Source organism: Catharus ustulatus, chromosome Z, assembly GCF_009819885.2.
Source record: "Catharus ustulatus isolate bCatUst1 chromosome Z, bCatUst1.pri.v2, whole genome shotgun sequence".
Classification (NCBI taxonomy): domain Eukaryota; kingdom Metazoa; phylum Chordata; class Aves; order Passeriformes; family Turdidae; genus Catharus; species Catharus ustulatus.
The window spans coordinates 12,563,328-12,587,103 of record NC_046262.2 but is presented as its reverse complement, the minus strand read 5'-3'; the positions used below and the strand labels follow the sequence as shown (position 1 = coordinate 12,587,103).

At 43.7% G+C, this 23,776-nt stretch overlaps 1 protein-coding gene across 4 annotated transcripts in view; it reads right to left on the bottom strand.

Annotated features, from left to right (window-relative positions):
- Window positions 1-5,324: 5,324 nt before the first annotated feature.
- Window positions 5,325-23,776, bottom strand: part of EGFLAM (EGF like, fibronectin type III and laminin G domains) — a 76,758-nt gene continuing 58,306 nt past the window's right edge. For 2 of the 4 annotated variants that reach the window (XM_033086293.1, XM_033086295.1), the window contains exons 16-24: window positions 21,526-21,637; window positions 19,851-19,967; window positions 17,447-17,627; window positions 15,134-15,157; window positions 12,952-13,030; window positions 11,066-11,209; window positions 7,950-8,033; window positions 6,839-6,942; window positions 5,325-6,344 (exon numbers count right to left, since the gene is read on the bottom strand). In XM_033086293.1, coding sequence (XP_032942184.1) covers window positions 6,190-6,344; window positions 6,839-6,942; window positions 7,950-8,033; window positions 11,066-11,209; window positions 12,952-13,030; window positions 15,134-15,157; window positions 17,447-17,627; window positions 19,851-19,967; window positions 21,526-21,637 — 1,000 coding nt within the window. In that variant the 3' untranslated portion in view covers window positions 5,325-6,189. Of the gene's footprint in view, window positions 6,345-6,838; window positions 6,943-7,949; window positions 8,034-11,065; window positions 11,210-12,951; window positions 13,031-15,133; window positions 15,158-15,278; window positions 16,240-17,446; window positions 17,628-19,850; window positions 19,968-21,525; window positions 21,638-23,776 lie in introns of those variants that run through there. The other 2 variants (XM_033086294.1, XM_033086296.2) reach the window with 2 other exon arrangements.

Sequence of the window (23,776 nt, the reverse complement as noted above, 5' to 3'; positions counted from 1 at the left end):
CATGTCTTCATATTCTTTGCTTTCCTATTTATTTTCTAAGAGTTAAATTCTACTCATGCCCCAGTACAAACAGAATTATTTGAATTTTGTGCCAGAGTAAATAACCACAGGATCTAGCAAGCAGAGCCTTGGCTTCCAGATATGCAGAGTGGGTGATAACAGATCCTCCCCGAGCACCTTCTCAGCACACCAGACCCCAGCGTGTCCAAGGCCCACTGAAGCCCTCCTGTTCTTGCTGTACAGTGATAGGAAAAAGTCCAGGTCACTTACCCACGTCCTCCTTGGCTTGTGACTCTAGCATAGCTGGGGTTTGATATGTGATCCCCCTCTACTCCTGGGCTGAGAGTGCGCAGGCATCAGCCCTGCAGACTCTGCACGGGTGACATCCCTGTGCTGGGATGAAGGGTGTGGTGGCAGGATGGAGAGGCCCAGGTACTGTGGGGCTGATTTGGGGGCACAGGAGACTTTCTCAGCATGTTTTAGTGATGAACAGCTAATATGGTTTTGTAACGTGGGCCTTATGTTTGAGGCCATTTGTATCTTGTCATTTGGTGTGACAGCCAAAGAGTTTTGTGGTTCATCTAACCCACAGAACCTTTAGTTGTGAATGACACCTAAACTTAGCAATGTGTATAATGACAGGTGCTACATCACAGCACATCACGTGAAACTATCATGGCATGATGGTGGTGTGCTCTCTCCATGTCTTTGGAGGCATCCTTGAAAGTCAGAGCAATTCCTTGCCTCATGATAGCAGATTGGTGCAGCTTGATGTGGCAGCAACTAGGCAGGGTGTAGGAGCTGCTGTGAGCTGGGAGGTGTGGGATTAAGGTCTTTTAGTGGGACTGAAGAGTACTACTCTGAAAAGATTGAAACACTTAGAACTGTGGAAATGAAGGAAGGCTTAATTGTTCCAAAAGTGAAACCCACAGAGAACTGCCCTCTCCAGCCCTGCTACTGCTCTGGTTGGAGTAGAGACACCAGGGAAAAGTAGTTCTCACTCCATCATCTGTGTTACAGGTCTAGAAGAACTAACAGGATGATGGCTTTACAATATCTTCAGAAGGTATTGCAAGTGTTCAGATATAGCTCATCCAATCCTTGGCTAAACCAGGCTAATCCAGTTGGGCTGGATGGGTAACACAGCTCCTGGGCAGCTGGAATGAGTGGAGATAAGATCATCGTGGAGCTACTCACACATCAGTAGCTGAAGAGGACCATGAAAGCAGGAGGTTTTTTCTGCAGGGACCATGAACTGTCCCATGTGTCACCATCACAATGAGGGTGGAGAGAGGGAGTCAAACCATCAGTGTTTTCTGTTCCACACCATTCTAGCACGCATCCTTATTTTCTGACTCTACCTGTGCTGCCAGTGCTGGTTGCTCCCAGCATGGCACTGGCAGTAGCATTAAAGTACACCACTCCCCTGGATTTGAAAACACTGAAAATTTCTCTGAATACATAAATACAGCTTAAAGTCCCTCTGTATGAAACATTTGTTAGCTATTAAAAGAAATCTGTGTTTTGGTAAGAACAATTAGTTCAAATGAAAGCTGCCTAAACATAATGATAAATTGGTGATTCCATTTTTGAATTCTGCTTTGTTGATGCCAGAACTAGAAGAGATGCAAGAACTGTGGAGAGGCAAAAAAAAAAAAAAGGAAGAAAATGAAATGGTAAAGAAATATTAGATATTACTCCTCCCATGTTTTCAAAAGACAGAAAAATTTAGGAAAATTCTGCCATGTCCACAGAAAGTGATGATGTAGGCTGCTACTACTGCCAATAGAAACTATTTAAGAGTCTGCAAAAAAAAAAAAAAATTAGGGTGGAAAGCTGCTGTTTTGTGAGGCAGAACATGGAATATCTGTGCTCTACAGCTCCATTTCTTCCACACTTCTCCATATATCTCACTAACAAAAAGTGCTGGAAAACATGGCCTATGGGGATGGTGTTGAAAGAGCTGGCACAGTTGTTTTCCTAGAAAGAAAGACTGAGGGAAGATTTAAAAAGAAAGAGCAGGGGAAGAGGAACAATGTCATCTTTGTCTTAGTGCACAATGAACAAAGAAAAATGCTGTGACAGTGAATGGATGTTCAAAAGAAATGAGGGCAGTCGGTCACAGCGCTGCCAGGCAGTCTCCATCACAAAGGATTTGACAAGAGGGCACTCACAGATGAGCGAGTCCTGTCCACATGGACAGAAAGCCAGGACCTTGCAGAGCTGCAGTGACCACAGGTGCTGGCACCAAGCTGTTACTCATGAGTTAAATGCCTAAGTGCAGGATCAAGGGCACAACATCCCTTGCCCCACAGTGCCCACAGTGACTCAAAACAGTGAAAAAATAAGTGGGAGAGAGCTGGGGAAGGGAGCCCCCCTCCCCACCCACACCACCCAAGAAATAAAATGGTGGTAAAAGATGTCTCTGTCCCATGGGATGTGGCTGTTGCCCTCCCTGAGGAAACCACTGACTGTACCTTATCTTGTCCTTTAAAGTGAAGAGATTTGCCCCATGAGGAGTGATGCTGTCGTGGACAGAGCTGAACATGCAGAGCTGGAACAATACATTTCCCACCCAGTTTACTTTGCTGTGCAGACAGAATGAAAACTTTTTGTCAAAAAGAAAACCTGGTTGACAAAATAGTAACTTTTACCAGGTAGCTATTGCAGGGTAATATTCCACCAGGGAATGGGAAACTTCCCAACACTGGCAGCCTCCTCCTCCCTCCTCTTCACTCTTTTGCTCCCTGGGGCCAGGCTGGGAGGACTGGGATGGAAATGAGCTCCTAGCTGACCCAGGATAAACCAGTGCAGCAAGGATTTGCCTACCATAGGGAGAATTGCTAAGTCTCACCTGGATTTAGAACATCCTGACTTGCTTCCTTTTTCTTTTTTCCTTATTTTCCTTTAGGATCAAGCAGATTAAGATTCCCAGTAGCTGATTCCCATGGAGCTGGAGATGTAGCAGAGAGCAGCAAGACACACTTTGCCTCGGGCAGAGTGAGGGGCAACCAGCAGCTGATTCAGCCTGCATCAGGGCGGGCGTTTTAGCCTTACTAAGTGGAATGTTACATATTTTGGGAATAATGTGGAAAACTAGTAAGAAAAATAAGAATTGCAGTTTAAGACGAGAGATTAAATTGCAAAGAGATACAAGCTCTTGCGGCTGCTGCCTTCACTGCTGGTTTGCACAGGTAACTGCAGCAGGACAGGGCTCTGCCAGCCGGCAGGAACCTACCCTGTTCAGCGCTGGGGTCATGCCTTGCATCTGAGTCAGCCCGAGCAATAAGTAATGTGACTAATAAACATTCCTGGAGACAGCGAGCAGCACATGCAGGCCAGTTCCTGGGAAAATGACTAATCACTCTGCCACGCACTGTCCACCTTTCCTTTCTCCTTCCCTGACCCAGCATCGGTGGGGAGGGTGGCAGGGGGCGAGACGGGCAGAGCCTCCAGACGTGCTCAGATGTTCCTCATTTTCGGATACCTGTCTCCGCTCAGCCCCTGGAGTGGAAACCACAGTGGAAACCCACCCCCAAGCTTTACTAGGAAGAGTGGAGACGTAGATGAGGGATGTTTCTCAGATTAAAAGGATGCAGAAAGGAATTTTTTTGATGATTTAAACAGCTCAGCATCTTTGCTGTGGACGCCTCCACCCCCGCCCGGCCGGCACCGCGCAGCTGTGCTCATCGTGCTCATCCTGCACCGCTGCAGGGGGATGCTGCCAGCCCCGAATTCCCGTGCGGTGATAAGCAGAGCTGGAGACAGGCATCTGGGGAGCTGCCGTTTGCTGCTCCTCTTTTTCCACAACAACAACTACAGAGGTATTTCCTACCCACCCCCCTCCCTAGCCGGCATTTCAAAGGAGCTGCTTTTGTTTTGGAGAAGTACCGCCTCGTACCAAAGCGCCCGGTATTCTGCAGTAAATTATCTTAAAATAGAGACCTCTCCCACCAGATGTTTGTCTTGGAACTGGTCGCCAAACCCTGTGACAGAAACGAAAGGATGAGAAAGGCGATGCAGTAAGACAGAGCAGAGGGTGATGCTGTTTGTGGACCATGGTAGAACCCCATTAGCACCGGCACAACAGAGTTAGGGGTACAGCCAGTCAAATGTCCCTACTCTGTGCCAGGTCAGGACAGGTCGTTAGCATCTGGAAAACCCCTCAAGCTCATAAAATGTGAATTTTCCCTCTCAGGCAGCCAGCGGCTCAGATGTGACCCAAGCACAGGCTGTGTCAGGCCACTCCCACAGGGCTGCACTGAGCACACAGCCTCCAGAGATTTTAGCTTTCACGCTTTTTCAAACTCCACACATTTTCCTTTCCCATCCCAAGGCATCCAATTCCGTTTACTTTCACTCCAAAGGCACATCTTGATCTGGTATACTTCATCCTGCTTTATCCCAACCACAGAGAGTTTCTCCTTCCCCATGGGGCTCCCCAGGCCAAACTAACATTGCTTCTCCTGGGAGGAGAGCCCGAGTGTCTCCAGCTCCTCTGCAAGCTGCCTGTGTCTTCTACAGACTTTTTTTTTCTGAAGCATCATTTGAACAAGGGATGGAACACAGGTGCATATCACATGATGGCACCACCATGTATGATTCTTTTACTTTCTGTTCCTAATAAGTACCTGCATTTGTTTTTGACCACTGCTACCTTATCTACAAGGAGCACAAGATCTTCCACCTACAAGATCAGGGTGTCCCTTTAGCATGCAGAACAGCAGCTGAGGTGTCCTTGGCAGGTATTTGCCTGTACCATTATCTAGATTTGCTGCAGGTGGGATGAATCTAGGGAATGTGTGTGAGCTCTCAGGGAGCCAGGAGCACTCTGAGCACAGTAAAAATGCAACATTGTTTTCACCACATCAGGTCCTTTCAGCCCACAGGCATTCAGACGAACCTGTGCCCCTGAGGAAGTTTGTGGTTCCTCCACCACTGGTATGTGGCAGGCTGTGGGGTGCCCTGCTTCGTGGTTGGTCTCCCTTTGTCCCCCAACCCCTTCAAAGGCTCACTCATCCACTTTGAACAAAGAATTAAGGAAGAAAAATCTCCAATTTATGAAATTCTGGACCACTCTTCCAGTATCTCAAAAGCACTCTATTTGCCTGCTTTAATTATACTTTGGCAATCAAGGTTGCATAAGTGCTGGTCCAGTGCCTAGGAGATATGACATTTTAAGAGGACTGTGACCAAGATCTCTCACAATCCCTTTTCTCATTTTTCTTAAGAAAAAAAAAAATTATAATACCACAGTAGCAAGTATTTGCTCTTTTTTTTTTTTTCCTAATCTTTTAATCTGTTTAAGACAAGAAAGCTTCATCATGTACAATTTTAAACTGTCAAAATTTACAGAACAAAAAGAGTCAAATGTAAAACTGGTCATAACTCACAAATATCCCCATTAAAACTGTATAATACAGACATTAAGCCACAGGTCACTTTTCTATTTTTAGGAAAGTGTGCAAAGAGCTAATTGTATAGTAGATGTAGATGTTAAAAGTGATGCCATGTAAGCAGGTCTGCTGCTGCTATAAAAAATAGACAAGTATAAAATTACTTCTACAAAATTGGTTCATTGTTTTTGTTGCTTGTAATAAAAAAGTAGACTTGTAAGAACTTTCCTTCTCAACAAACAACAATATTTTGAAACCAGTCATTGTAACTGTTATCCTGTTACACAGGATGAAACATAATTTAGCTAAATCAGAGTGGTAAGGAGAACTGCTTGTTCCATGTGGATGCAGAAATATGCTGCCCGATGGTGTATTTGCTGAACAGCACAGTCACTGGATCACTGCAGGGTGGGATAATTGCAGGTGTTTCAAGATTGCTTTCTCTGATACTACAAAAGATAACCTAAGGACCACAAAACACAGTCATTGAGCTACTCGTAACATCACACTTTGCCATTTGCACTGAACCTTTAGCGTTCACTAAACACTTAAGGGATAGAGGGCACGGTTCATACACAAAATGCTTGGTTTCATTTGGACAGGAAAGAACAGGAAAGGAGAGGGAATGAGAGGGAAAAGTGTCCTCTTTTTGTTGTTTTTGGGTTTCCCTTTGGCTTTGTCACCTTCCCAGATGGCAAACACGGTCCGGCCGCAGAGGACTGCGTCAGCCAGCTCTCGCTCAGCCACACACACAAGCACACGACGGGTCCTCAGCACCGGGATTCCTCTCTTGTCACTTGGTCCCACACGTGTTGATGTTCTTCCCGTTGGCAGCATCCTCCACCAGTGAGATGTGGTAGTCAGTGGAGAGCGTGAGGTGGGAGATGCAGCCCACCAGCCCCCGCAGGTACTGCCGGTTCGTGTGCAGGGCAATTTCCTTCATGCCACCTGCGGGAAAGGCAGTCAGAAACTTCACCAGCATGGCCATCTACCCCTGCTTGGCAGGCTGCACATCCAGCAATGCCATTCCTAGTGCACCTCAGAAGGGAATTTTAATTTATAGTTTGCTCTGTGTTGTTCTAAATAACGATTTTATGCACTTAAAACTACAGAGGGAATAAGAACTAGGACGCTAGTTATTTGTAGCAGAAATTGTAAGAGGTGAATAAGCATGTGCCCAGGTGTGGGGTTTCCAGCTGCATCTTGGTGTTTCCCATGTACCACCTCTCACAGTGCTCGTCCCTTCTTACACCCATTTCCCCATCCCACTCAGAGAGGTCTCCTCACAAAAACCAGGCTAGAGACTAGACTAGAGAGTAGAGACTAGAGACTAGCAGACTAGAGGCTGCTGTGTGACACCTCCACCAGGAGCTGGAGCTGGAAAGCCCTGCCTTGCAGCTGACCTTTCATCTGTGTCCTGAATGTGAATAATTAGCACTCACCTACATAGAGATCTCCACTGATATTTAACTGCCTCATCTTCCCAGGGGATTTACCGGTCCTGGCACCATAATCATCCACAGTTACTTTGCCAGACTGTCCATCCCTGAAACAAAAAGCAAATCACTCTCATTCATAGAGCCTACCATCGGATGGGAGGAGGAGCAGCAGCATCTTCCACTCGCCAGGAGACCTGGGCACTCAGAGTTTAGCAGGGTTCATGGTGAAGGTTTGGAACTAGGAAGCCCCACAGACACAGCGTACAATGGCAATCCAGGTTTTTCAGGTTTTAGGATTTTTTAAAGAGATGCCAAAGACCTGCAAAGTGTGCAGGACACATTTGCAGAGCAGAAAGTGCTGAAAAAGAATCGAGAGGAGGATGGACACATTCTGATCTACTGTTGAAAACCAAATGTAATATTAAAAGCTAACAGCAGAAGCTTCAACAGCAGGGAAGAAATGGGAAAGCTCTGGTAAAACTTACTCATAGGCAGTTTTGTATGCTCGATAACAGTATTGACAGAAAAGCTACTTGATGGGATTCTATTCTCACTGAATTTGGTAACAAATTGGGCTAAATGTCAGACTGTGATTTCCAGGGAATCAACCTCTCACGAAGAGAGGAATGTATGCTTTCCCTGCTGGACACAGTTGCCTCCCATGAGGTAATGAGATATAAATATGAGTTATATATACACTCCAAGATGTTTGCACCTCCCCCAAACAGCAGAACTAAGTTTACACTGTCTCCAGTGTGCTACACTGTGCTCCAGTGCTTGTGCCAGCCCACAAAATGCTCACCAGGGAATTTTAAAATGCAGACATTAAAGAAAAATACTCCTAACCGAAATGGTACGGGTTTAACAGAATGTCTGTCACAGCCCAGAATAGCCCTGCAGGACCTTGGCAGCCTGCCTTGAGCTGTGCCGAGCTGGCACTGCCACCTCAAACACAGCAATCTTTGCGTACATCATCCTGAAACAGCTAACAGTGCCACTCCCAAGCGTGAGTGTGGAGCTCACGCACAGCCCACCCACACCCAGGCATGCCAGCCAGCACCTTTAATGGCAGCGTGGCTCCCAAGTGGCTCCCAGGTGAAGCCTGCCCACGTACCTGACAGCTTTGACTCGGTGCCACCGGCCGTCGCTGAAAGAGCCGTTCACCGTGATGGAAGCAATGCCACTGCCCAAATTGTAGCTATAATTAAAAACATTGGAATGTTACTGCCCTCCTTGAAAGGACTGGCTGCCTGCCAAGTTGCTCAGGCGTCCTTACTCCCTTTTGGCTTGGATTTTGGGGCAACCAGTGGAGTCATTTGGAGTCCCAGCAGCAGTACTCTTATTTTGCAAAGTCAGTCTCACGGACAAGCAAAACTCCCTGAGTCAGAATGGGTACCATCACCACCTTCCCGTGGGAGCAAGAAGAGGGTCTGCATGGCCATTCTCCCCCAAAGCAGAGGATTATGAAGGGCAGTGATCTACAGACCTTTGGCCCAATGAGAGACAGCAGTGGGAAGTTGCAAACACGGTTAATAAATTTTTACAAGAGCAAATAAGCATGTGATCTATAACAGATCTACAAATCATCTGAAAAATAAGGAAGGTTGAGACCTGTGATGTTAGAAAAGATGAAGTCTAATAAATGCAGCTGTTTCAGCTGCCAGTCTATTTCTTTGTATTTGTTTCTACTAAAATTACTCAGCAGATGTAATGTCCCTATCATGTTTACACTTCAGGCATCTTAATTTCTGGGTCCCTGAAGTTTGGGCCAACCTTAACAAAAGAGAAGTAACTGCTACAGCACAGTGAGGTATTGAGTGCTCAGGATGAAGTAGCTGCTGCTGGACTTCAGCCTGCACCAAGCAGGAGGGATTAAAGCCAACATCACTATCCCTTCTAAAGAGACTGAACATGGAATGAACTCATGGCCACGGAATGAATTCAGGACGAGATTCTCAAGAACAGCACAATAAACTGTGAGCTGCCCAGAGCAGATTGGTTACCCTAAATTTGTTTCCTCTCCACGGGTTTAAATGAGTCTCAAGCAAGCACCCCCTTTTACCCAGGATGTAGATATCAGCCTAGGTCAAAAACAAAAAGAGGACTTGGGTGTTCCGGATTGCATCAAAATGTTAGACCTTTGATAACAGAAATGAGACTCATATCCCTAATGAATCCCTCTACAAAAGCTATCCCCCTACAGCAGAGAAATCACCTTCGACAGGAGCAGGGAGCAACATAAATAATTTATAGCAGTAGGTACACTGTACAGGGAATAAGGCTATAGAAAACGTGAAAGTAAAAGTTGCTTTGGATTTCAAATTGGATCACAACATAGACATCTAAACTTGGGCTGCAGGAAAATTCTTCTGATCAATTCACATCCCTGATAGGCTCTTGACTTCACCTCTCAAAAGATGAAAATCTAGCATGAGGATCAACCTTTCAGAATGATTCTTTTTTCTGCTTTTGTCCTTTCACCATCTTCTTTGATGCTCCCCTTCAGTAAGCAGTGATTGCTTATGAGGGTTTTATTTTGACAGCTTAATTTTTCACCTTCCTAAATGAATGTGGAAGGCACAAATATTTCAGTAAAATTTTTTGGTCTAAAGCCTTTGACTACCTTCATCCCTGGGGAAGAGCAACAACCTAATAAAAATTGTGGGGTGCTTTGGAAACAGAATAGATAGAGTGGCCACTTACTACCACGCATCTTGGAAAGACAGTCCCTCCCAAAGACATCTAAAAAATGCACCACTTCCACAGAGTCAGTTCCTTGTTTATAAATTAATGAGGAAACTAGGAGTTTTTGCCAAGTTAGCCACTGATAAATCACATTTATAAGAGCACTTAAAAGAAAATAATTTAAATACAAACTTGTAACTTATCTATACATCCATGATAGCTAAGAACAGCCAGTTAAGTAAAAAAAAATTAGCTTAAATAATAAACTCTCTGCCACATGATTGATAATGCCTCACATCAGTCCACAATAGTGATGGCATCTGTAGTTTGCTGTTTCAGTATTCGTCTCACACAACCTAAAGGAGCACTGCGAGGAAACACAAGGCTTTCAAAACAGAGGAGTGCCAAAAAAGCACCACACAACAACTTGCACAGTTTTTGGTCTGCCTGAGTGTTTGCAAGGAAGAGATTCTGGAGCAAGACCCCAGCATTTCCTAATACTCCCCAGTTTCACCATTTTCACAGTGGTATCACTGGTCAATTAAGTGATTCTGTGGATGGTGGCAGAAACAAGGTATGGTGACAGCTGTGTGTGTGTGTCACAGGGCTGGATATTTGGGGGTTTGAGGTGGTGGAAGCCCGGCCCCTGTGTGCACTGCCTGGCAAAGAGTGAGCCCACAGTGAGTACTGGCACCACCAAAGTTTATCCTCGATCCCTGCCAGCCCTACCCTGCTCAGAAAACTTTCAGAAAATCAGAATAAAGCCTTGACGCTTGAAAAATTGGGAAGGAGGAGTGATGCAAATTTTGCAGCACATTACCTCTTCAACTTACTGAAACATAATATTAGAAAAATTAAGATTTTAGGTAAACTTAAATAATTGATTGATTGTCTGTCATCTCATGTTTGCTCAGCTGTGCTTACAATGGGAAAAGACAAAACTGGTAGGTAGGCCTGAAGAAGCACGAACAATCGCAACCAGAAACCCATTCTTTGAAAAACTGGAATATCCCCAGAAATCATTTGTATTGTCATTAATAGAAAAGGGTTAAAAGTTCAGGATGAGGAAGACTCGCCTTACTTCCTACTTTTAGGACCCCTCCCCACAAAAACGACCCCAGACTTAATTCAAGAAGCCAACCATGCGTGCTTAATAGCCATTCAAGTTAATTACCATGGGAAGCAGGGGATGGGAGGGGCTGGTATTATGAATATGTATTTATTTAAACCTTTTGTTAATAAATAGACTCTGTGACCACCTGTAATTTTGCAGTGCTTATTAGGGGGCTACCCCACGCTGCTGCCCAGCGCTGAATAAACATTCACTTTCTAACTTTAAATTGTCAGAGCGTCTTTTGTCCATCACAGTTGAGTATCGGTACTAGACCAATACTCATATTTTAGTAAATCATTACATCCTTTCCCAGACAGCAAAGAAAAACTTTGAGAGTGTCTCACACTGTGCCAAGGATCAAGTGCACTGTATGTGCTGTAGCAGCTCCTTTGAGCCCTGTGTGCTACACAAACAAGGGAGAGAAAGTTTACCTGAATATCAATGCTCCCTCCTGAAGGCCTAGAGAGATGAAATCACTGTTAGGTCGCATGGGACTGTTTCCCCTCCACATCAAAAGGCCTTCCTTCATTGTAGTTTTAAACCTCATGAACACATTTGTTCTTGTTCCTGATACCCTGTTTAATGTAGAAGAAGGAAATAATAGTAAAATACTAAATTGTGCAAATCTTCTTTCAAAAAAACATAAACATAAAAACATATTTATTCTCTGCTGGCCTGGTGGGTTATTCTCCTGCAATTCGTTTACATGCTGACTTGTGAAGGACTTTGGTTCACATCCCCAATTCCATAATTTCAGAGTAGGGAAACTTAACTCATCTCTCCGGAATTCCAAACACAATAGCTGCTAGGTTATTCTACATAAAAAAGAAAAAAATCCTTTTTCTCCTCTAGCCTAGTGTGAAATCCAGCCCAAAAAAGCAGGTTTTGAAAATGCCCAGCAGATGCGATGCCCTCAAAAGCCAGTGGAAGAAGCATAAGAAGGGCAAATCAGAAACTCCCAGTAAGTGAGAGGCATCAAATGGCAGGTGAGGACACTGGTGAACCTTTCTCTACTCATGGCTGAAATAAAGCTAGATTGAGGAATTTGTTTAAACAAGCTAACATTTACTGGAATGTGGGGATGTTCTAGGGTACAGAGCAGTCAAAAAAGTACCTATGAGAATCTAAATGTTAGTCTAAAGAAGAGTTAAAAAGGAGTTAAGGTCCTTTAGTCTCTTTTGAGACACAAGCTCTGTATGTTTGTTCTTTGCCCTCAGGGAAGAATCAGTCCCTCTCCATGCCAGGCATCCAGGTGCTATTTCTTGACAGGCTGCAAGATGCTCAAATGCAACAAACTAAGCCACAAGGACATGCATTTAAAATGTATTTTCCCCTGAAATTTAAAATTATGGCATAAATAGTTAGAAATATTAGTTAGAAATACATAAATATAGTTAGAAATATATAAATACAACATAAATATGTAAATGTACTACACTCTCTCACATAAGGCTCCTAACATTATACATGTAAGAAACAGAGTACAGTAATTTTATGATTACAAGCCGCACCATTTTGACTAAATTTTTGCTCCCACCCCAGAAATGCGGCTTACACTCAGGAGTGGCTAACATGTGAAAAATTTTCTGAAATTTCCAACCCCAGAAGTGCAGCCGAGGTGCCGAGCTGAGCACCTGCCAGTAAAACTTGGGATTGCACGATTGTTACAAATTGGTTACTCTGCTGCACAGCGGGTGGAGACGGGCTCTGTGCTGGCAGCACGGTGGGGGGAGGTGGGGGGCTCCCTCCTTCAGGCAGTGCAGCCTGGGCAAGAGGCGGGGGCTCTGTGTTGCCATCCCTGCAGCCTAGGGGGGAGGCGGGGGGCTCCTGCCCCCGCCTGCCGCTGCCGCAGGAGCAGGCAGGCTCCATCCCCGCCTGCCGCCACAGGAGTGGGGAGGCTCCATCCCCACCTGCCGCCACCGCCGCGGGAGCCGGCAAGGCTCCGTCCCTGCCTGCCCCAGCGGGGCAGTGCCGAGCCGGGGCGAGCGAGCCCAGCTGTAGCGGCGTCTGGCCCCAAGCAGCCCCGCCGAGCGGCCCCACCGAGCTGGGCCACCTGGCCCCGTCGGCAGCCCCGAGCAGGCTAAGCCCTCACGGCCCGAGCTGAGCCAGTAAACCCCGCCCTACTGCGGTTCTGTTAGTATTTGGCAACTTTGTTGCATGCGGGTCCTCACTGCGAACAACAGAGCGGCTTATAATCAGGTGCGGCTTATTTACGGACAAAGAACGAAATGTTGCCAACACCCGGAGATGCGGCCTATACTCAGTGCGGCTTGTAATAATGAAATTACTGTACTTAGGTCCACAGAAGATACATTACCTTTTCAGGATATCTGGATTATCATATGTGAGGTAACTGCGACCAATAAATTGTGGGATTTCAATTGCTTCTGTAATGGCTGAGAAGTAAATACAAAGAATGAAGATGAGTGTCAGATAGCTGACTTGGGAATGGAAGGAAAAAAAGAGACAAGACTCTTCTGCTGATTTACTCCTGCAGTGGTAGGTACCTGCCAGTGGCACAGAACTGAGCTGAACCCACACAGATTTGCAAAAAAGTTTTGCCAGATTTTGCCTAAACGTAGGGGCAGTAGTTAAGGCAGTTTAAATAGCTGACAGTTCCTCTACTTAGAGCCTCCATGTCAGGAGCCTAATGTATTGCTCCACCACAAACGTTAGTGCAGAAAATCATGAAGTATTGGGAAAATATTGCAAATTTTCTCTTTACCCCAGTTTCCACACTCCTTGATTCTCCATGTGGTCCAACGCTCCCTCCTGCCAAAACTTATGCATTAGCCACCTTTGTTTATACACCAAAAAACTCCTCCCCAGCTGCTAACAGAGCACCATATGCAGAGCACATTAGGGACCTCTCACCCTGCAAAGGGAGGCTGAGGCAACACAGACAACCTGTGAACTCCTTGTTTTCTCTTTCAGTGTGTGTGACTGCACAGTGGCTGCTGCCTGCTCTGAGCTCACCCCTGCGGTGCAGTGTGGGGCCAGGCTACGTCCAGGAGGAGTTAGAGAGTCCAGAGTCCCAGGCCACTTTAGAAAACAGCTGGGACTATGCTAAAGGCTGCATGGCATACTGGTGTATTCAACACTGCAGTGCAGTCTTGGGGGTTGTTTCCTGCATTCCCCATGTAGCATTTCTCTAGGGACAGCCCCAGGTACTCTGATGGTGTATGGTTGGGATGGTGGCAAGTACTGCAGCCAGAACTGGTGTTGGTGCACTGCTGCTCACAGAGAAGACTTTGGCAAAATAACTCAGCTGTGTGACATAAATCACAGAACATCCCTTCTATACAGAACCCTTCACCAGGCTATGAGGACCAGCCCAAACAAATTTTTTTTTGACTGAGCATCCTACAGTTTGTTAATCTCCCATAATTGACCTCTGTATTAATACAAGCTAGCTGTATAAATTACTTAAAATAGATGCCTTCATCCTATTTTCTTACTGAGGAATAATCCCTCCAACCCACAGCTAATCCCATCTATATAAATTTCAAGCTTTCCAGGGCAAGGATATTTGCTTTCTTTATGCAACACAGGGTCTGACTGGGCTTTTAGAGCTCACTGTGACACAGATATGCAACAACTGGTGCAGTCTGGCAGCCAGCAACAGCAGTACAAAATTTATCTCTAGGTGCCAAGACTGAGAATTTTAGATAGTGACAAATTGCTGTTTTCATCCATAGTGAAATCAGGAAAGCTGCCTAATGTGTCTAAAGAAACAACCACAGGCCATGTCCAGCCTGCAGTCTGCCAACATAATTGGAAGATTGCAAAAGTTGTGTTACACTGGCCAAACATTCTTCACCAGGACTGACACTTCCTGCACTGGACAGCCTCTGATGGCAGCAGAGCATGAAAGGAGCCCTTGTTCCCCCATCACATCCTGCACTAGAGCCCCACTGCTCCTGCCTTCAGCAGGGGAAGGTGCCCATGTCCTGCTGCAGCCCTTGCCTGTACCAGAGTACTTTGATTTCCTCTAGAGAGCTTAATGGGCATTTTCCTCTGCTTGCTGTTGTTTGTTTCACTGAATCTAAGCACAGAAAAACAAGCAAATTTTAGCAGTACCCTCGATGCAGACAGGATCTTTGCAGCTGGAAGGCAGCAGGACCAGTAAGGAGTTCTAGGACTAAACACCTCCATTCTTTGCTCATCACATTTCAGCAGACAAGCACCAAAGCTCTCATGACAAGCAGGAGTGACCTCTGGACTGCAGGGCAACTGAGGTCACACCACAAAACCCTCAGCCAGCTGCCTGGCCCCTCTGTTCTTCGAACACAGGGACCAGCTCTACAGCCACTGTTCTGAGCTTGGCAAATGTTTTGGAAGCAGTTTGAAATACCAACAACACGATGCTTAAGGAAGTACTATATAACCTTAGAAAATATTTTTGCTTAATGACAGAAACTTGCCAAGCTTAATGGAAACCCAGCATTCAGACAAACACACAATGACAGAGCAGTTTTCACATAATTTGCAGTACTTACTGTTTAGGCAGTAACTTCCACACTCTGCAGTGAGTCAGCACAAAACAAAACAAGAACATTCTCGGTTTATTATTCTAAAACATTAAAATCTCCTTAAATTCAATTTCATGCTCACTTTTCTGCAAATGTGTAATCTCCCACCTACCATTTTCATAAGTGACTACAATCACCTGTGAAGACAGTATTTTTTCATTATTGGTTTGCTCCAAGTATCTATATTTGTCTGCTCAAAACACACAAAGGTGGGACCAGCAGCAAATCCTCCTGCTAGTCCTGCTTCTTAAATCCAGTGACTCACCAGGTTTTACCCAGGGATCTGCTCTAACCAAGGGAAAATTAGAGTTTGCTGTTCTATTTCATTTGTAGTTAAAGTATAAAGCATCCCCCAAGCTTGGACAGAAGATATAAAACCTAGCAATACCATCAAAAATTCTATTGAATCTTCAGTTGATGATCCATTACAATATGAATCAATATCTCTTATATCTCATACCAGCATTACTTGAGTTTTTAAGTAGTGTGTTTAATTTCGAAGAATGAGGTGCAGTCCCTCACAAGCACTTTGCTTTTTAGGGTTTTTCACAGCAGCCTACCACCAAGAAGGATGGAGACAGCACCTTCACCTCAGGTATCTTCTGAGTGCATTAACCAAAACCCTGTCGTGGAAGAAGTGGACACGGACATGCATCTCACCTCAACCATGTCTACACCCCAAGAGAGACACAGGTAAGGATTATTTTTAGGAATCTGTTTCTCATCAAGGCTGTCATGGACTGAGGTTCAGGATCAACCTATAAGCTCTTCGCACATCTATCAGAAAACCCTTCAATTCTGGGTGGCAGCTGAGGCTGCACAAGTTCAGGGAGGTTGAATTGCACCGGAACAGGAGCCTCAGGTAGGAGGAACAGAAACCAGGTGGTTCATGTTTTTGGACACTCCTAAAAATGAATATAGATTGGATTCACATAGGAAGCAGCACCCAAGATCTGGCTAAGACATAGGCAAAAGGTGCTTCAGACTGTCTCTGAAAGCCTGGACACCCACTGAGATGACAACAGGTAGGACACGCCACCCAAGTGGCACCACTGCTGGAGCTACTGCTCCCTGGGCTCAGCACAGACCAGGAGCTGAGCAGAGCTGAGGAGCTGCAGCCCAAACACTGCTCACCAGACAGCCAGGCAGTCACACACCAGGCTGCAAAGCACTCCCTTGACTGACTGCCTTGGGAGATGTGCCTGTACAGCTGCAGATACCATCTCGAAGGCAGCAATTTAGCACCCTGCACATACCTAGAGAGTCAAAATCCCAATTCTCCTGCCTACCTACAAAAACGTCAGGGTAACTGACGTTGTTTCAGCTCTTAGTTAGACCACATAAACAACATAAAAAAAGGGATTTCTTGCATTGCATTTTAACATAATGCTTTTGTTCTAAGATATTGTCTGTTTTGAAGAAAAGGCCAATCTATTAATCACAATTCAACCAAAAGCACTACATTTAACTTTGAAGTTTATGACTGTGAGAAATGAAACAGTGGGTGAAGACAATAATGTCAGCCAGTTCTTTTGAACCGAGTTTACTGTTACATTACCAAACCTTCCCTCAGGAATTTTTAAAGATCAAGCTTGAGAGAAGTGAAACTACTCCATCTAGTGGAATAACCCAAAGCATACTTTCTAAGCACTTGCAATCTTACCCCTTCCCTGAATCTAAGGTTTCAACTATTTACAGCGGCTCTGAAGAAAAGAAAGTAATGTGCATGTGAATGAGTCTTCCTCCTTGGTGGTCTCCTTTGCCCCACCAAGGCAGGATCTCTGCAGATGGTGAAATCTCCATCAGAGTAGTCGGTATCTAAACCAGGAGCAGACCTTTCCATGTGTGAGAAGAGAGTTTGCTGTCAGCTGCATGGAGGATAAAATTACAAGGGTTATCCACGCTCATGCTTCTGGATGTAACATAACTGCTGGCTGGAGGACCCTGGCAGGAATTCCCCCTTTGCACAGCACTGCACAATTAGGGAATGAAGTGTATGAAGTGTTACTGCTCAGTGCTGCTCACCACAAGCAACCAGATACCAGGTTGGTGTCTATGGATCCTAGCCCCACATATGGTGCTGGGATAACTGCTACCACACTCCTAAATAACAAAAAAAATTCTTCTGCAGATACATGGAAAGAGCACAGATGAAAGGGGAGCTCTGGCCTCCAGGGCTTCTACTTAAAGGCATGTGTACAGCAGCAGTTGTAGATGCTAAATCTTCCTTATTTTTGTGATCAGCTCCAGATCCCTGGGTTGATATCCAGCCATTTTTACCTTTTTGGCAATGCTGCCCATCAAAGCCCAGGGGACAGTCACATTCATAGCTCTCCTTCTTGGGAACGCAGGTGCCTCCATTTGCACATGGTGAGGTCACACAGGGGTGGGCAGCATTTGCTAGGTTGATCCCAAAAGTGAAATCCTGTTTCACATCAATTGTCCGGTCATTCAAGATAATCTATGTGTTAAAAAAAAAAAAGAAAAAGAAAAAGAAAAAAAGGTGTAAAAGCACATTGTAAAAACTTCCAAATTCATACTATCCTACTGCTAGTTAGAAGATTCCTCTGAAAGACTTCAGAGAAATGTAACTCTGAAAACTTGGCCCAAATCCTTTTCTTGTGTGCTTTGCAGTTGCAGAGGTCCAACTCCTACTTTTGCTTCCCCTGATCCACTGGAGATTAATCTCTTGCGTCTTGTGAAACAGCCTTAGGCAACCCCTGTAAGGGGTGAAGCTGAGTGGAATTTACCAGGCCTGTGCCTGAACACTGGTAAATGCTTTGTAGCCAAACCGTGAGCTGGGATGGTAAAATTAGGCACGTGCTGCTGAGCAAAAGCATTTCTGAGATCAGAAAACCCCCCAGGAGATGAGTGTTGACAACAGAAATACTAAGCAGAACAGCTTGTTTTTTCATATTTTCTATTGCTTTCTAGTATCTCCTCTTGCCTGAAAGAAACCAGAGTTAATATGAATGAAAAACATAAATAATGACTTCACAAAACTGTTGTATATAAATGGAAGAGAACTGCTAAATGTTGGGATTTTTCCAATATGTCAGCAGCATATGTTCTCCAGTATAAACCAACATTTGTATAATCTCAGCTGACATCTCAGCAAGAGAGATTGCATGTGGGCACGGCATCTGATCTCAGCAGCACCACAATAAGCACATCTTAACAAACAATAGATTTTAAGGTCAGAAATGAGAAAGGTAATAGTTGCTGTGGCTTCTGCATAACTCAGAGAATGCATCTTGGGGATCCTACCCAGAAAAGACGCTGCATCAAGCATTACACAACTCTAACAGGAGAAAAAATATCCAGTCCTGTCATGTAATTGATCAGGGAAGGCTTCATTATGTTTTCAGCTTCTTTCTAAATTTTTACTACATTGTTCAAGACATTAATAAGCCTACACTCATAAAAACATGCTTTTGTTTCTGGTTTTAAACCTATACTCAGTTTCCAGCCCTTGTTTCTCATAATGTCTTTTTCTGCATAATTCCAGACCCATGTATCCAAAGAAATCTCATCCTCATCCAGGAAAAAGAAAAGCACAATAAAGTCACTTCTCAGCTTTATCTGACTAAACCAAACAGATTGTAGTTTTAGGTCTTTCTATGCACTGCATATTTTCTAGTACTTGGTGATGTTTGCAGCTCTATTTCTGTATAGTTCTCCAAAATCCTACTATGTGGAAAGCAAGCAACTAAAGGTTCCCAGTGCCCGAGAGGCAGGCGGTGCTTTCCCTTCACATCCCATTCATGCCTCTGAGAATACAAATCCACCTTCCTGAGTATATCGTAGAGATAAGGACTCACACTCCTCATTTCCCAATCCTTATCAGAGCCTTACTCTTGCGTACAACCCCTCACCTTGTACTTGTAACCTGTGTTAGTTCCTCCTAGGCTCTCTATCTTGCACCCCAAAATGCACTGTGTTTAGTCAAGCCTAACTTCCCAATCATGTTCATGTGTCTGACCTGTTCCCATCACTATTACTCACTACCCCAGTTTTCCTGAACTTCATGTTTTCTGCTGGACAACTGACAAAAACAGTAAAAAATGTGAGTCCAAGTGATGCAACCATTTACACTGAACTACAATTACTTTTCTGTCCTGGAGCAATTATTAACTATAGCGTTTTAAAATTTTTTAAATAAAAGCTATTATTAAAAATTGGGTTTTATGTTTTATTTCTTTGCAGTAGTCTGATGCAGTAATTCACTCCTCTAAAAACGTGAGAATTCAGGGCCAAACTTCCAATTTTATCCAAGTTATTTTAAGTATGTTTAGAAAGAAAAAATGTTAGTTCAGTTTGCACTTTCATTTGATTATTTACTAGGCCTGATACGAACTGCACTCATGCTCAGCTGACCACATGGGAACATCATCCCTAATGTCTGCCAACAATGGAAAACACCTGCTCCATTCATGTGCCCCATATAAAACTGTAAGAAGGGAAAGCAGTATAGTGTGCATCTCTATGGTGGTGTAAGAATGCACCACACAGACTTTTCACTGTAAAATAATCATTTAACCACTTCATGGTGGGCTCCTGAGGTGAAATCCTTGATTATTTTGAATATTGCCAGTCGAATAAGGGCAGGTTTGCACAAAAAACACGCACTGGATGCCATGAAAATAAATGCCCACAGATTCTTTGTGTTTCTCTGGACACAAACCTTCTGGATGCTTCCACTGAAGGGTTTGAGGATCCCAGAGTTCTTCTTCACATCATCATAATTAGGGACTCCACCAATAAATATTTCAGAGCTGCATTTAATCTGTGTAAAAGCCCCCTGCAAGAAATATACAATAACATTTTATTAGAGTCGCTGGAACCATGTTTGTAACTTCAGATTAGCCTACATGAGTTGTGATAGCCCTACATTTAGATGTTATAGTTTATTTTAATGCCTCTTCTTTGTACAATCAAGAAAGCCATTGTAGGATACTCCTGACATACTAAACATTATCCCAGTCAGCTGAAAAATCTCAAGTGTTTCAAAATGTCAAAGGAAGAAAGAAAGAAAACTAACTCATCATGTTTTCTGACTGCAGATCTAGCTTTATTTGCAAAGACTTGAGGTACACGGATGTAAATTTATAACCAGAATTAGTTTCATAAAGCTAAAATCAGAGCAAAGGTCATGCAAGAGAGACTCATTCCGTATTTCCAGCATCTAAGAGATAATCTACTGTAATTATGGGGCTAAATGAAAGAAACATTGAGTTTGCATCAATTACCAGAAACAGTTGCTCAGGATACCTGATGGAAATATTCAGGGTCCTGGACTAAATTGAAAGACCTTTAACAGCTAAAGACAGAATAACTGCAATTCCAGTCCTGCAGAAGATTCTGTGCTTTCATGGTTGGCAGCTCCCAGCCACCCTCCTCCTGTAGCACTGCACAGCAGCACTCAAGAGAAAAAAAATAGGAGTGTTCACCTTAACCCATCTATCACAAGAAGTCTTGAGTGCTCCAGTCAAATGTTTCTTACTCAATTTCTTTTCTGATAGACAACTGGAATTTCAATTTATTTAAATTTTTGAAGAAAAGTCAGAGCTTTGATAAAAGTTTCCCAGTTTGCTCAGAAGACTCCGTGGGATTTTTCTGCCATGGGACTTTTCTGCTTTGGGATCTGGAGTCTGGTTTTCTATCTGGACTCTCCACTAGGTAAAAGACATTTTCTAAGCAGGTCTAGTCTGAGCTTTTATCAAGATAGAAAATGTACCTCTGTGGATGCATTTGAGTGCTTAGAGTGAATATTCTGCTCGGTACAAGTACAATTTCACTTTATTATAAAATTGACTCACTATGATCACTTGGTGAGTGAAGAACAAAAAGCACGTCATCAAGTCTGATTTTTCCAGCCCTTACTCTGGCCTGCATATTACTTTTGCAGGAAAAAGACAAACAACTCCCTTCAGGGCTACCTCTCCAGGACAATATTGAGAAATAGGTAAAAAAAGACTGGGCACATACTTTTCAGCATGATAACTTCTCCAAATTACACTTCTGCAACAGTGCACACGTTGCTCAACAAACTTAGCCAAAACAAGTACCAGCAAAAAACCCTCAGGAAGATATATGAACCAGATCCAAAAATGTGAGCCCAGTCCTATGTCAGGAGCAGTTGTCAGTCGGATTCCAGTGGGATCCTTGCCTTTATGGGTATCCATGTCCTCAGAGGGAAGAACTTATGCACAAATTCCCAACTCCGGGCTTAAAATGTTTCTCTCTATGTGTATGCTGTTTTAACCTGGTAAGAGCTTTGAGAGCAGGCTGTGCAGTCTCCCAGGTAACCACTTTAAAGTCCAACAGCTGCATTCAAGACAAGTCTGCCGTAAGCTCACCTCTGCCATCCCTTCCACTGGCTTCTGTTTGTCCACTTGCAGGATTCCATTCTTCGCCGTGCGAGACACTCGCAACTCGTGCCACTGACCCAGACTGACAGGTTCTTCACTCCTGTTCCAAGGGCAAGGGAATTTTAAAGCATGTAACACTGTGCATTTCTGATACTCTAATGTTAAAAAAGTCAAGTCCTCTGGGATGATTTTCTAAATAAAAAATAAATATCAGCCACAGTGATTCTTCCCTTATAAGGAAGTAACAATCTTCTGAGCCCCATCAGCAAACGCCATATCTCTAGAGCAAATAACAAGCACTCCAGTTTTATTTATAAATGGAATGCTATCACCAGCACACACTTCAGCTACCTCTGTGATAGTTTTTCTGCTCAGTCATTTATAACACATAAAAACAAGTTTTTGTCTCAGCTGTACATCCTCAATTCACTAAATTCCACTTAATGGTCTAGCCCCACATTCTTCATCCTCTTTTGAAACAGAACTACTTTGTGTTGGCTTATCAGCTCTATTTGTGCATCCTGTTACACTGACATCTACACACACACACGTGCAGCCCGGATGTTGTACATAAAAGGGAAGTAATTAAAAAATTATCCTAATGATGTGATGAGATCTTGGCTAGGAACAATAATCCTCAGTTGTGCAAAGTATTCACCAGTCTCAAAAGAAGCATTTTTAAACAGTTCTTACAATCTTTACTGCCACAGAACTAATATGAATAGCAGCCTGTATGAGGGGCAAAACCACATTCCCCTTCATAAGTTCTATAGATCTTTGTATCTTGTTTTCAAATGTCATTTTACTACACTGGTTGAAGCACTTTATGTCTAAAAGAGATGTTGCAGCCTTTCCTCCAGGAGGACTGGAAACTTGTGTTTGATTTACCAGCCAAACTGGAAAAATTAGAACTGTATTATCTAAGGCCCCTAAGACTTCCTAGTTTCAGCGAAAAAATACAGAATTTTTGGGGATGAAATAATGTTTTGTATCTTCAGAACACTAGCCTTTAAAAATAAAAAACCCTTCACATTTTGAAATTAAAAAGAAATGGAAAAAATTGTAATATGAAGTAGCAAGTAATAGTGATTCAAATGCTTGTTTAATTTTGAAAATGTGAAAATAATATTTCCTTTTTTTTTTTTTTCTTAACAATCAACATCTGTTCTGAAACCTTTCTGTCATGTTTTTTTCCATCCTTCAGATTTTCTTAAAGCTCATTTTTTTCTATTTTGATGATTTTGGCAGTATTACTTGACACTTCTAAATGACACTTGGTTCAGAAAACCTCCGTTATCATCAAGCAATGCCAGTCACTTGTCCTCCTTCTTCTAGCACCATTTAGGGTTTAACTATCCTGGGTAAATCAATAGCTAAGGAAATCTAATCACCTTGAAGGAGTCAATGTATACAGGAACCAGATAGGTTTGGCTACATAGTAATGGCAATAAAAATATTATCTCCTCTGCTGCTTAGGCCATCATCATGCTAACCCTCCTGTTTTGCTAGATTTAATTACAATCAGGGATGATTAGGCCTTGCAGAGTCACCACTTCAGCTGTGAGATCTTTCTCGGAATCACGAGCTTTTTGAAACCAGCAGGAGTTCGGTAACACTTTCTTCTGACATTTGAACACTCCTGGCTCTTTGTGTGCTGTGGAGTTACCTTTTCCCATGAAAATCAAAGCTTAAAAAATATACCAGAACATGAAAATCTCAATCTTGCGAATGCTTGGCCAAGAGAAATCCTGGGAAATCCCAACAACTTCTCCTCTGAGACATTTCGGTGCTCAGGTTCTGCATCTGGTCACTCACTCAGCATCCCTTCTCCCTGTGGAGCCCCTAGAGCACATTATGCTGCTTCCATCCTGGGATACATCGGGAAATCAAAACCTTCACCAGCATCAGCTCTTCTACTGCTACTGCTGACATACACAAATAAGCTTGCTTCATCCTAATTATAAAGTTATTATCATATCTAACAGCCTGGTGGTCCTATGGCAGTGGTATCAGGATAACCAGAGCTATACCCCTGTTAAAGACAAAGGCTAGGCATGAAGTAGTATGATTAAGAGAGACATTTAAGTGGACATCAACCAGGCAGGCATGAAAAACAGGGAATCTGTCTTATTTAACCACTGACAGAGCTGATGACAGGGTGCGAGTTGCACATTTTGTCTAGAAAGAGGAGCTAACAGGGCAGGTTTACAATCTTCCATGAATCCTGATGGTCTTCTGA